Here is a 12,932-nt window from a genome sequence, read left to right on the forward strand (position 1 = left end):
AGGGGCGGCCGCGGCCGGCGCGGCGATTGGCCGCGCGGGGCGGTGACGTCACGGCGCGGCGGGGGCGATGGCGGCGGAGTGCGGCCCGGCCGAGCAGTGGCGCGCGGCGCTCCCGCAGCACGCGGTGTTCGGCCGCCTCCGCGAGCGCGCGCCCGCCGGCGCCCCCCGCCCGCCGCGGCCCCGCGACCTCCTGTGCGGGCTCGGCGGGGACCTGCTGCTCTGGGACGGGCCCGCCGCCGCCCTGCACGCCATCGGCCTGCGCCGCCTCGGCGGGCCCGACCCTGCCGCGCTCGGCCGGTACCAGGTGCGGAACGGCGCTGGGGGGGTGGGGAGGGGCGTGTGAAGGGAGAGAGGGGTGGGAGGGCATGGGGGAAGGAGGGGAGGGGGGGTCGTGTGAGGGGATAGGAGGGTGTGGGGGGTGTTGTGAGGGAAGGGGTGGCTCTGTGTGTGTGGAGCTGTGTGGGGAGGGAGAGTTGTGAGGGGATGGAGTGTGGGGGGGGTGTGAGGAGAGCGGGGGCTGTGGGGGTGGTCTGTGTGGAGGGGGGTCTGTGAGGGGAGAGGCGGGGTGTGAAGGTTGTGGAGTGGGGATGAGGGGATTGGGAGGGGACGGGGGGGTATGGGGAGGGAGGCCTGTGAGGGGAGAGGCGGGGTGTGAAGGCTGTGGAGTGGGGATGAGGGGATTGGGAGGGGACGGGGGGGTATGGGGAGGGAGGCGAGGGTGAGAGGGTGTGAGGGGATGGGGAGGCCGTGTCAGGGAGTGAGGGGATGGGGGTCCATGTCCATTGCAGGGCTGTGGGGGACCGGCCCCTGAGGGCCCCCGGCCGGTTCATCACCCCCCCGGCCCACCCTCGGTGTGTCTGCCCTCAGCGACCCCGCGGCCGTGGAGCCGGGCTGTGCCTCGTTCCGTGCCGTGGAGCTCACCACCCGAAATACAGATGTGCCCTGCTTCTGCAGGCGCTTCGGGTGGCTCGGTGTTAACTGTGACGCTGATGCTTTCAGACCCTCCTGTGCATCAACCCGCCCCTCTTTGAGGTGCACCAGGTGCTGCTGAGCCCGGCCCAGCACCATGTGGCACTCATCGGCACCAAGGGGCTCATGGTGCTGGAGCTGCCCAAGCGCTGGGGGAAGAATTCCGAGTTTGAAGGTGGGAAATCCATGGTGAACTGTAGGTGGGTGAGACCTCAGGTGGTTAATGACACCCTTGTCCTTGTCCTGCTGCTGTTCATCCACAGCATCCCTTTCTTGGGGTCAGACAGATACAGAAAACACTGGTGGAAGACACTGGTTGTGTCAGGGTTGTAGGGACTCATAAATGAAGTTATTTTGGCTCAGGAGCTTACTGGTTGTCAAGTGACCCAAATAAATGACCTTCTAAACTTGTTGCAGTTGATGAGGAGCAAAGTGCTCCTCTGTAGTATTCTCTAGCCTTTCATAGAATCACAGAATGGTTTGGGTTGGAAGGGACCTTAAAGGCCATCCAGTTCCATCCCGACACCTTCCACTAGCCCAGGTTGCTCCAGGTTCCATCCAACCTGGCCTTGGACACTTCCAGGGATGGGGCAGCCACAGCTTCTCTGGGTGGTGGTAGCCAAAAGCACATGTCTGGGTGGAAATAACAAAGAGCTTCAAGTTAAAGCTGACCCTCCAACTTTCAGAACAGCACAGATAAAGACTTCGAAACCTTTTGTGTCTTTAGCTCCTCTTGCCCCCACTTCCCCTGAAAAGTAACTTTTGTGTTTCTGATAACAGTGCACGTTTCTGCTCTGTATTCCAGCACCATTCCTATTGCAGAAAGGTTCTTCACCAGCTCAACATCCCTGACTTTAAAGCATGCAGCCTGGTACCCCTGTGACACCTTGGAGCCCCACATCGTGCTCTTGACTTCAGATAACACTATAAGGTATTTTAAGTGGGTTTGTTGTGGTTTTTTTCTCATATCCTTAATTTGTCGTTATATATTTGCATCCTGCCATTCTTACCAGGGTTACCAGTAAAAATTACTTCAGTCTGAGAGAAGCTGACATTCCCTCAGCAGGGAATGTGCAGCACTGCCAGAAGAATGAACACAGCTGCTGTTTCTTCCCTCCAGGTTTTACAGTCTGAAGGTGCCCCAGACACCCATCAAAATCATCACCCTCTCGGACACCGAGGAGGAGACTCTTTCAATCAAAAAAGGGTTGGTGTGGCTTCTTGGACTTTGAAATGCCTTTGCAGAATGGGCTCTCTATTCTCAGTGGTGTTTTTAATGAATAAGTGATAAATCTACCTGAAAATCTGATAGGAATTCTTCAGTGCTAAGACTTCTTCCTTGCACAGTGCTTGCACTTTTCTTTCCCCTCTCCCTCCCTCTCCCCTTTTTCTTCTCTCCAACTTTTTCTCTCCCCTTTCCAATTTCTTCCTGTCCCTCTCCTCTCTCCCCTCTCCTTCTAAGACAAAGTGACAAACTGTGCAGTCAAGCGTTCGCCAGAGTAGCAGTTTGGAAAACACACATTGCCTTTACGATGGGGTTAAGGAGGGCTTTTTGAGCGAGAAGTGCAGAAAATAGATCATCTTTTTATTTCCCCCTTGGCCTAGCTGGAAAGGAGACTCTTGAGGGTGTCTAACAGTGCCATCCCAGAGTGCTGTAGCTGTCCTTCTGCCCCATCCCAGGAGAGCCTACACAGCCTCGCTGGGGGAGACGGCCGTGGCCTTCGACTTCGGGCCGCAGGTGCCGGTGCCAAAGCACGTCCTGGGGCAGCGGGGGAGCGAGGAGGTGTTGGGATACCCCCTGTACATCCTCTATGAGAATGGAGAGACCTTCCTCACCTACATCAGCCTGCTGCAGAGGTAGGGGCACACTCACCCTCAGGGTCACGGCGTGCTGGGGTGTTTGGACAACGAGCCACCTCTCAGCTCGGCTGAGGCTCTCTGATGAGTGCTACGTTGTGTTTTATTGTACTGCAGCCTGTTCTCTCTCTGTGGCAGTGCTAATGCACCGAAATCCCAAAACAGTGTGTCATCCTTTCTCAACCAGACATTAAGGGTACAGTTTTCACTGCTGAGAATCCACTGTCCGTTATTTGCCATCAGAGATCTGACACTGCACTGTGAAAACATCAGTGAGGCTAAGGCTGTTAAATGTATTTTAGGGCCATCAGGTCACAGCACAGACGTCCTTAGCTTTGGATGAGGCTCACTGAGCCGAGGATATCTTAGGAAAGAAATATTTGAAGAGCGTAGAGGGTTCACAGGCATGTCCTGGAATAAAAAGTCAAGAAAATTAATCAAGAATATAAACATGATACAAGAAGAAATTACTTCAGAAAATCGAGAAGATGGTGGAAGGTTCACAGGTTAGACCTGCTGTAGCTGAATATTGAAATGTGTGATACTTGGGTTAGAAACAACACTGTGTGCCTCTGCCTGAGCAGTGGATCAGCACTGAGCAGATCCTGTCTGCAGGCAAAGAAATGGGCTCAGTCCTTCAAAAGTGCTGCTGAGGGAAATACCATGACACAAAATGCTGCCTGTGAAGTGCAAGAAACCAATTAAGTGATAATTAACTTGAGCTTTCCATGAGTACTTCCTGTTCTCCTATGAAAATGTTTCTTCATGAATTTTTTGCACTGTAGCTTTGGTTGCTTTCCAAGCATAAAATGTTATTACTGAGCTCCAGTTTCCTCTCTGGAATCTCCACCAGGGAGGTGCAGGTCAGATTTGTAATCCAGGGAAGTCTGGGTTGCTGCTAGTGGGAATTAGGACTCCAAGCCACAGGGTTGTTTGACAGCCACGGGGAAGTCTCCTTCCACCCCTGGTGTTGTGAGCAAACACATCCTGTTTGTTGCAGTGCTGGCAGCCTTGGGAAGCTGCTGGGCCCCCTGCCCATGCACCCAGCTGCAGAGGATAACTATGGCTACGATGCCTGTGCTGTCCTGTGCCTGCCCTGTGTCCCAAACATCCTGGTGATCGCCACCGAGTCGGGAATGCTGTATCACTGCGTGGTGCTGGATGGGGAAGAGGACGATGAGCAGGTACCTTGGTTGTTTTCTGTAGGCAGTTTTGTGTCTTTAGTCCAAGTTCCTGGTGCAGGGTGCCTGGAAGTGTGTGCCAAGTGCCAAAGCTGCATTCTTTGGGAAGGAGGTAGTGAGTCTTCCTCCTGTTCCAGCCAGTCCCTGTGGTTCTCTGATGCTTTTATTTTAAAATTTTATTTTAAATTTCTTTTTTGCTTTTATTTTAAATTTCAGTTCTGTGTCCCCTGACAGTAGATCAGTTTTTGATCAAACTTACTGTGAACTAATTTAAAGAAGATCTTCTAAGAAGAAACCCTGGGTTTGAGTTAAATTTTTTTTTAAGTGAAAAAGAACTTGAACTACTTTCCCTGACAACTAATAGTCTTGCATTGCAACTCTTTCTTGATGCTGTTTATGTCAGTGTTTATTTTCAAATTTAAATGATGTCTCACAAAAGAATTCAATGCTCTTTACAGTCAGAAAAGTCCTGGGACCCAAGATCTGATCTTATTCCTTCCCTGTACGTGTTTGAATGTGTCGAGCTGGAACTTGCACTGAAGCTGGCGACAGGAGATGAAGATGATCCTTTGGAGTCTGACTTCACTTGCCCAATCAAACTGCACCGAGGTAGGGCTGTCATTCAGCTTGTGGCTTTTTCTTGCTTTATTCCAAGCACTTAGGATCCAAATTCTTATTGGTGTCAAACAGAGAGGGAGATTAGAGTTAGGATTTATCTGATGTCCTCAGTAAAGCTGTGGAAGGAGGAAGCCTGGGAGGGGCTTCAGTGTTTGCTCAAGAGCACATTACCCGTAGTCATGTAGTCCTAAATCCTTTCAGCTGTGGGTTATAAAGTAGAAGTTGTTGCATTCTGTGTTGACCTGTGTGCGTATGAGTGTTGTGGGGAGGGTGATCCTGAGGGAAGAACCAATACCTGCTTATCATCCAGTGTAATTGTGGGGCAGGACAAAGTGTTTGTGGACAAGCAGAACTTGTCACAGTACTGCTCTGCTGGCTTCTGCTGAGCTTCCCTTTAAACTCCAGTGCATTGATACAGATGTGGTGTGATAGGCAACTCATCAGGTATTTCAAGTGTAATTTAATTTTACACAGAACTCTAATAATGTGTCTCACACATCCAGCTCAGTTGCTGGTGCAAGTACCAACTTGCAGGATGTCACAGCTGACTGGGCAATAAGTTGATACGTATGTTCAGCAGTGCAGGGGTGAAGGATGAGTTTTTCCCAGTTCAGTGCCTTCTTTTACCTTTGCTGTTTAAATTTCAGATCCCAAATGTCCCTCTAGATACCACTGCACACACGAGGCTGGTGTCCACAGTGTGGGCTTGACATGGATCAATAAACTGCACAAATTCCTTGGTTCAGGTGAGTGAGAGAGGGGAGTAACAGCTGAACACCTGCACTTTGCCCGTGACAGGTTGGGGGATGCAGGTAGTACTGAATTCCTTACCCTGACAAGTGGATCTGATGCATTCTGACATGTCTCTGTGTAGATGAGGAAGACAAAGACAGTTTACAAGAGCTGGGAGCAGAACAGAAGTGCTTTGTTGAACACATTCTTTGTACAAAACCCTTGCCGTGCAGGTAAAAACCAAACCCTTTCTCAATTGCTTTCAAATCACGGAGTTGCTATGGAAAATATTTATGATTTTTTCACCTTTTGCTGCATTCTTGCCATTAAAGTAATAAAGTTAGCTCAGAAGAATTCAAATAGTACAAGTAAGCAATTTGTGTGTCAGGATTCTTAATGCGGAGTTAGGGAAGTAGCTTAAATTCCTGTGATACTGTCTGAAAATCACCTGTCAGACCAGCAGAAATTTTCACTTCCATTTCCCTGGAGCTTTTCCAAGAGTGAATGTGCACAACGTGATGAACAGAGAACTTTGCTGACTGGGTAATTCTTGTGTTTTCTTTCTTTCAGGCAGCCTGCTCCCATCAGAGGATTTTGGATCGTTTCTGACATCCTGGGGCCCACAATGATCTGCATCACCAACACCTATGAGTGTATTACCAGGCCTCTCTTGTAAGTGGTTCTGAATTGGTTTGAAGTCCATGGCAGCTGCACATGGAAAGGACCTCAGGACATCACTGTTTTTCATTACTCTTTGATTCTTTCTCTTCGTGTTTATAATAAGGAATCTGCAAATCAAAAGCTCGTTTACAGACAGTGTGTAGAGATTCCTAATGGGCACCAAGGTTATGTTTGCACGGGGTGGGGGGAAGTGGGATTTCAGTATGTGCTTCCAAAGTTGCTTTGTTTGGAGGTGGTGGCAAAGATACAGAGTGGTGTGTGGTGTGGTAAATGTGCATTTGGAGAATTAAATGTACACCTTGAGGGGAGGGCACTGTTTTCAGCTTCTTTAATGCAGGATAGGTACCGTCAGCAGAGCCAGTATTAATGTCAGGCTCTCCTACAGACATTTCTTTTATTTCACTATTTCCACACCGGTGGGCAGTGACCTGGCAGGCTGCTTTGTAAAGCAGCTCACTGCTGTTCCAGCACTTGCTTCCCTTGTTCTGGAACTTCCTTATCCTTGAGTCAAAGCATATTTATGATTCCTGCTCCAAACAGGGAGCTGTGGGGGTGGGAGCTCCACCAGCCTGGTCCAGGGCTGGATTTACACAGTAGTTCTCTGGTGGATGAGTTCCTCACTTTACCAGTTTAACTCTGCCACAGTTTGTGTTTCTGGTTTAACTGTGCTCTGCCCTGTGCTGTTCTGTGGTAGGAGCACAGTCCATCCTGCGTCCCCTCCCCTGCTCTGCACCAGGGAGGACAAGGACCCGGCCGTGTCCCCGCTCCGCATCGTGGCCGAGTCGGAGCATTCCTTTGAGAAGCACATCCAGGGCATCCTGCAGCGCAGCTCTGCCAATCCCCTGCACCTGAAGTGAGCAAAGATGTGTTCCTGGGCCACCTAAAGAGAGAACACTTGGGAACAGTGTGTGTTCATCAGCTCCTGATGGAACAGCACATTGGCTTGGACATGGCAGGGATGGGGTACAGCTCCTGCTGTTTCTGTCCATACAGGAATGGCACCCAGTCCAGTGATGATGGAGCTGGGAGGGGGATCACCTTGCTCCAGTCCCCTGCCCCAAGCAGGGCTGCCCTCAGCTGATGAGGTTGCTCATCACTTGGCCCCTTGGGTTTGGAGTATCCTGGGATACCCTGGGATTTCCTCACACAAGAAAAATTATTTCTAGCAAAGGCATTTAATTGTAATCCCTCACTTCCATAACCAGATTCCTCAGAGCCTTACCATAAACACTGGAAGTGGCTTAACCTTTCAGAGGAACATGTTAAGAGTAAGATTGCAAAAACCTCTCTTATTCTTTAGGTCTGCAGATAAAGATGCTGCCCCTCCCCCTGAGGAATGCCTTCAGCTCCTCAGCAGAGCCACACAGGTGTTCAGAGAGGAATATATCCTGAAACAGGACCTGGCAAAAGAGGAAATCCAGCAAAGGTAATGCAAGACCCTCATAAATATGTGCTGGGCAACATCTCTGAGACACAGAAGCACAAAGTGCTGAGCACTCACCCTCCTCTGAGGGGCTAATCCTTGTGGATGAGTAAATGTGATAAATGCAAGAGTAATACTGGAATACTAGAACTGGACATTGAGTTACCAGGGAAAGCAGGGGTGAGTTGTAACACTTGATCTCTGTAGTGGCTTGTAGGGGAAAGAAAATGAAATACTTCTCTGGCTGTTGTCAGTCTGCCAGTGCAGGGTGGCAGGAAATCTGCCCTCAGCACTAACCCTGACAGAGGAAAACTGCCTTGAGTCTCTGCTGCTTCAAATCATAGTTATTTATGCTGTACAGTTAGGACAAAATGGAAGAGTTAGTTCTCACCACTGCCCCTTTTTCAGTGTCTGTAGTTCTTCCTACTCCCAGCATTTTCTGTGTGCTGTAAATCCTGATTCATCTCTTCACAGATGGTTTGATTTTTTTTTTTTTAATGTGTTTATTTTAAGAGTGAAGCTGCTGTGGGGACAGAAAAAGAAACAACTGGAAGATCTGAATTACTGCCGAGAGGAGAGGTGAGTAGAACCTGTCTGCTTTTACCAAGTCCAGCAGCAGGAATGATGCACCTCAGTGTGTAAATCTGAAGGAAATAAACATTTCTCACTTGCATGAAGGAAAAGCCTGCGGGAAATGGCCGAGCGCTTGGCAGACAAGTACGAAGAGGCCAGAGAGAAGCAGGAAGACATCATGAACAGGTGAGTGCACACAGGGCTCAGCACCCAGCCCTCCCTGGGAAACACAGCTCTGCTGCTGTGGCAGAACAGAGTGGGCAGAAGGTGCTGCACTGGTTTGTTACGAGACTGGGCTTCTGAAATTCCCTGCGGGGATTTGTCAGTACAGCTGCAGGCCCAGCCTGAGCCAGCCAGCTCACAAGTGCCACATGAGACCAGCTGAAAGGGAAGACGCTTGGGCAGTGTGATACAGCACCAGGCTGCAGGGGTTTAGGATAACTGGGCTACCAGGGAAGTTAATTCAGCACCATTTCTTGCTTTGTGCATCAAGGATGAAGAAAGTCCTTCGGAGTTTCCACTCTCAGCTTCCTGTTCTATCCGACACTGAAAAAGATATGAAGAAGGAACTGCAGACAATTCATGACCAGCTGCAGCACCTGAGCAATGCCATCAGACAGGTGAGGGGAGGATGGGCCTGGCTGGTGGGTTATTGGCAGCTCCTCACTCAGTGCTGACAGAACAGAGTCCTGCCAACAGAGCATTTGTACTTGTGTTAATTACCAGCAGTGTACTAAAGGGACTGTGTCTTGTTGGTAATACAGACAAACCCTCAGAGAGCTCCCCCTTCCTCAGCCTTGGCAGGGGCATTTCTTCTCTTTGCAGAAGGAAGAGCACAAAAGCAGGCAGATTTTAACCCAAAAAGAACCAGTTCATTGCAGTACAACACACCAGTCTGTAACTAACAAGCTTTCACTATGGCAGAACAGATCAGCACTGACTGGGGCCCTCCTTTCTCTACCTTCCAGGTGAAAATGAAAAAGGAATACCAGCAGAAGCAGATGGAGAAGGGGCGCAGCCCTCGCAAGCCCAGCATCAGCCTCAGTGCCTACCAGAGCAAGTGCATCCAAACTGTCCTCAGAGAGGAGTAAGTTCCACTTGGCTCCTGTGGAATCCGGGCCCCAGCACTGCCAGGAGCAGTTCAGGTGCCTGGGGTGTCACTGGAGCTCTGAGGAGGGGCTGAGGCACCGGCTGGGGCTGCTCTGAGAGCAGCACTTAAATACATGTGCTTAAAGTGCTGTTTGCCCCTGGATCCTGGGCACTCTCTGTCCAGCCTGGGATTACAAAACAACTTGCAGCACTGTTCCCATTCCCTCCTTCTACCACCTGGAGTGTTTCCCCTCCTGATTACTTTTGAGCAAAGGTGACCTGCAGCGTTTTAACTTGGATTGTTTTTCCTTGAAGGGGAGAACACATCAGGGAGATGGTGAAGCAGATCAACGACATCAGGAGCCACGTGAACTTCTAACGTGTCATCCTGCACCGAAAGGCTGGAGCAGCTTTACCTGGTATTTCCCCTTGTATATTTACCATTTGTATGTTGAACAATACGCCTTTTGCTTATTATTTTGTAAAGAACTGTGAAATAAAATACTTTTGATAAGACTCCTTATGCGCCATGGTTTTTTGCTTTCCTCCTGGGAAGGGGATGGTGCAGCAGGTGCTTTATCTTCAGTCTGTTGCAGTGTCACACCTACAGCTACCTCAGGAGTGGGGGATTGCTGCTGCCTTCAGAAAGCTCCCTGGGGTTATCCTGGGACAGCCTCCCACCCGTGCTCCAGGAGGGGTGCCCAGGGGAAGGCCTGTGGCAATGAGGCAGAGGAGAAAGACCAGAGCAGTGCACACACACACGTCAGCAGCTTTTTTTAATTTGGAACACTTTCTCCATAGAGGACACACCTTCAATACAGTTAACAAATGGTTACACTGGAATCCTGGAGACAGCAGAATTCTACACCCACGATTGCACAGGACACCAATGGCTTGGCTCACTGGAATGCAGTATTAACTTCCAAACACCGTTTGCCTTGAGCAAAGGATGGCTCTGGAGTCCCTCTTGACATTGAAAGGCCAATTCAGTATCTGCTGTAGACAGACTCTAGTGGACAATAAATAGTTGTTGTCCCTCCCCCCTTCCCCTTAGAAAAGGCGACAGGTCAAGCTCAGGTTGGAACAGGAGTTACTGCACTGCTGACACAGCAGGGGGGCCGGGGAAGCTGCTGGGGAGGGAGGGCTGGTACACCCGGGGGAACAGGGTTACCTGACATGCTGCAAGAACACTTTTGTACAGATTAAGACTATACAGGTACAGGAATGCAGACAGACCTCGATCTCGCCCCTGTCACAGCCCACACCACCCGCTCACCCCGTGGATCGCAGCTGACCTGGTTACAAAGCACTGCTGGAGTGGGGAGAACCCTCCCCTGACCCCAACTATGCTCCAGAACACCCAGACCTGGAAGGAAGAGCATCTCTTTTCTCACATCTATGAGCAGTAACACCATAATCCATCACCCAGTGAGTATCAACACCAAGAGTTTTACTACACTTCATTTACAATTTGCTCTGCACATTTGGCACACACTGTATTGTTTGGTTTTTAAAGGCCCCTTTAAGTTTATGAAGTTAGAGTCAGCAGAAGCTCAGAGTTGCTGCTGCTGAAGCTGTGCTGTCCTTCCCCGGGGGGACAGCTGTTTGCAGGGAGCACATCTCCCACCACTGCTGGGAACAGCCAGGCTTCCAATTTCAACACTGAACGGCTTAAAAGGTCTGATCTGAAGTTAAACACCAGCTGGTGAAAAGGCTGATTTGTGTTCCAAAGCTAAAATGGCCCCATGTACTGACCCAGGAGCACAGGTGTGCAGGCTCGGGATGGAATAAGGTGGTGAAAAGGAAAACAACCGTGCAAGAATTCTCTGCCCGTCCTCTCCAAACCGAAAGGAACTTCCTCCACACACTCAAACTGTGCCTGGGTCACAAGCAGGACACACACACACACACACACACACACACACACACACACACACACACACACACACACACCCACACCCCCACACTCACACACACACACTCACACACACTCACACCCCAGGCAGGCAGAGCTGCATTTGGCAACAGCTACACTGGTACTGTGGCTACGAAGGAGCCCAAACCACTTGCCCACTCACCTCCTTCCCCCGCCAGCTGCAGCCACCACCTCAGGCTGACACCACCACCCCCATCAAACAGCCTGTAAAAACACAGCCAAGGAAAAGCCACGCCAGGCCTGGACTACCTGAAACCATCCAACCCAGGCTGTTCAGGGCAGGGGTGCTGGAAGACCAGTAACAGGCCCTGCCCTTGCTCTCTCACACTGGGACAGTCCAGAAACTCAACCAGAAATCCTTCTACTGTGCAAGTCCTCGAGGTGCAGTTCCTCAAGTTGCTCAAGAGGGTACAGGAGGTGGTGTAGTTTTGCCACATAAGAGGCCTCCTTACCCCCACTGCACAGGTGAAGTGTCACCAGCTACAGTAACTAACCCAGTAACCAGTTACACCTTAGTTTTTGGGAAGGGAGGGGGGGAACAGAGGAAAACCTCATTCTGCAGCTCCTACTAAAGGCCTGTATTTTTGTCTCCAAAGTTTACCCAACACCATTGGAAAACTGAATGCAGAACACCTGGTACTGGATTTCTGCATCAGGACCCAGCTGCTGTCTGTCACCCTCAGCTCAGCACAGAGAAAGGTTAAAAAAACCATAATCTGGTAATAGCCAAATACTAAAGACCCAAGTCACACTTCAATGTCACTTTAATGTGAAATTAAGTGTCATCTTAAGAAGATGACATCTGTCATCTGTTAGTCTAGTCATTACTAAGGTGGGAAAAATGGCTTTTGGGTGTCAGGATTATGAAGGGGATTAATCACTAGGGTGGATAAAATGCTTTAATTCCTGCAGGGAGTGACAAGGAATTGAGCTTGTATGCTGCTTTTTGGCTGCTTTTAAGGCATTCCTCTTCAAAACCACCACTTCTGACTTTGTGTCAGTAGCAGGATATACACTGCTAAAAATAGGATTTAAGCACTTAAAATATAGTCATGTGCATTGCAGTTTGGAGCATCTTCTGTCACTTTTGAAGGTGACAAAGAAAAGCAGATCTCTGACCAAGGACATAAAGAAAAAACAGTAAGGAATGGAGGAAAGTCTAAGAAGTTCTGGACAGTGTGATCTGCTCCTTCAGCCTCCTCCTTTTAACTGAGGTTTAAGTAGGGACCATTTTTAACAACTGGGTTTGCACCACCAGCATCAACACCTGCAACCACACAGGAAACCATCCAGCTGTGTGAATGGAACTCCAGCAGCTGGAGGAGGAGGAGGAATGGTCACGTTACCCCTGGACATTTATAGAACAAGAAACCCAAACTGATCACCAGAATTCCCTGCCCCTGCTGCCACAGTGCACAGTGTCATTTAAATGTCTGGGTACAGAAACGTGGGACAGTCCCCTCTGAGCAGTGCCCTGACACCAGAGCTCACCCAGGAGCTGCACCAGCACAGTCCTGCAGCTCCTGCACATTCGTGCCCTGACTTGGGAGTGAAGGAATCCCTGTCAGCAGGAGGCTGACCCAGAACAGCACCTTCCCTTGACCCCTCCTGGCCCTACACCCGGTGTCACCCACCCGAGCAGAGCAGACCTGCATCACCTCGTGCCAGTGCTCACACACTGCACAGGACTTTTACCAGCTTTTTGTTTGTTTGTTTGGGATTTTTTGTTTGGTTTTGTGGGGTTTTTTTTCCCCCCAGAGAAGGGATTCCAGGTACTGCTCAGCTTTAGAGATGAGAAACAACCGGTTGTAGCTCCATATTCTGAATTACATTTGTGAGAAGAGATTACAAAACAGTGCATTTCTTGTGCTTT

At 49.9% G+C, this 12,932-nt stretch overlaps 1 protein-coding gene across 1 annotated transcript; it reads left to right on the top strand.

The window, feature by feature from the left end:
- The first annotated feature begins 67 nt into the window (after nt 1–67).
- NUP88 (nucleoporin 88) lies at nt 68–9,640 on the top strand. The gene is made up of 17 exons (XM_027734464.2): nt 68–304; nt 1,000–1,169; nt 1,775–1,900; nt 2,090–2,176; nt 2,650–2,826; nt 3,827–4,010; nt 4,466–4,616; nt 5,273–5,371; nt 5,500–5,590; nt 5,928–6,029; nt 6,733–6,891; nt 7,339–7,464; nt 7,975–8,040; nt 8,140–8,220; nt 8,528–8,654; nt 9,003–9,121; nt 9,439–9,640. Exons 1-17 carry the CDS (start codon nt 68–70, stop codon nt 9,500–9,502), a joined length of 2,166 nt encoding a protein of 721 aa, XP_027590265.1. The 3' UTR covers nt 9,503–9,640.
- Nucleotides 9,641–12,932: the final 3,292 nt, after the last annotated feature.

The sequence above is a fragment of the Pipra filicauda genome, unplaced genomic scaffold (genome assembly GCF_003945595.2).
Source record: "Pipra filicauda isolate LSUMZ 115617 unplaced genomic scaffold, ASM394559v2 scaffold71_size5581439_pilon, whole genome shotgun sequence".
Lineage (NCBI taxonomy): Eukaryota > Metazoa > Chordata > Aves > Passeriformes > Pipridae > Pipra > Pipra filicauda.

Bases quoted from the DNA above. Each gene is read 5' to 3' on its own strand.
- NUP88 (XM_027734464.2), top strand. From the start codon at position 68: ATGGCGGCGGAGTGCGGCCCGGCCGAGCAGTGGCGCGCGGCGCTCCCG. The intron at 305-999 runs GTGCGGAACGGC...TGATGCTTTCAG, and splicing joins CCGCGCTCGGCCGGTACCAG to ACCCTCCTGTGCATCAACCC. The intron at 5,591-5,927 runs GTAAAAACCAAA...TCTTTCTTTCAG, and splicing joins ACAAAACCCTTGCCGTGCAG to GCAGCCTGCTCCCATCAGAG.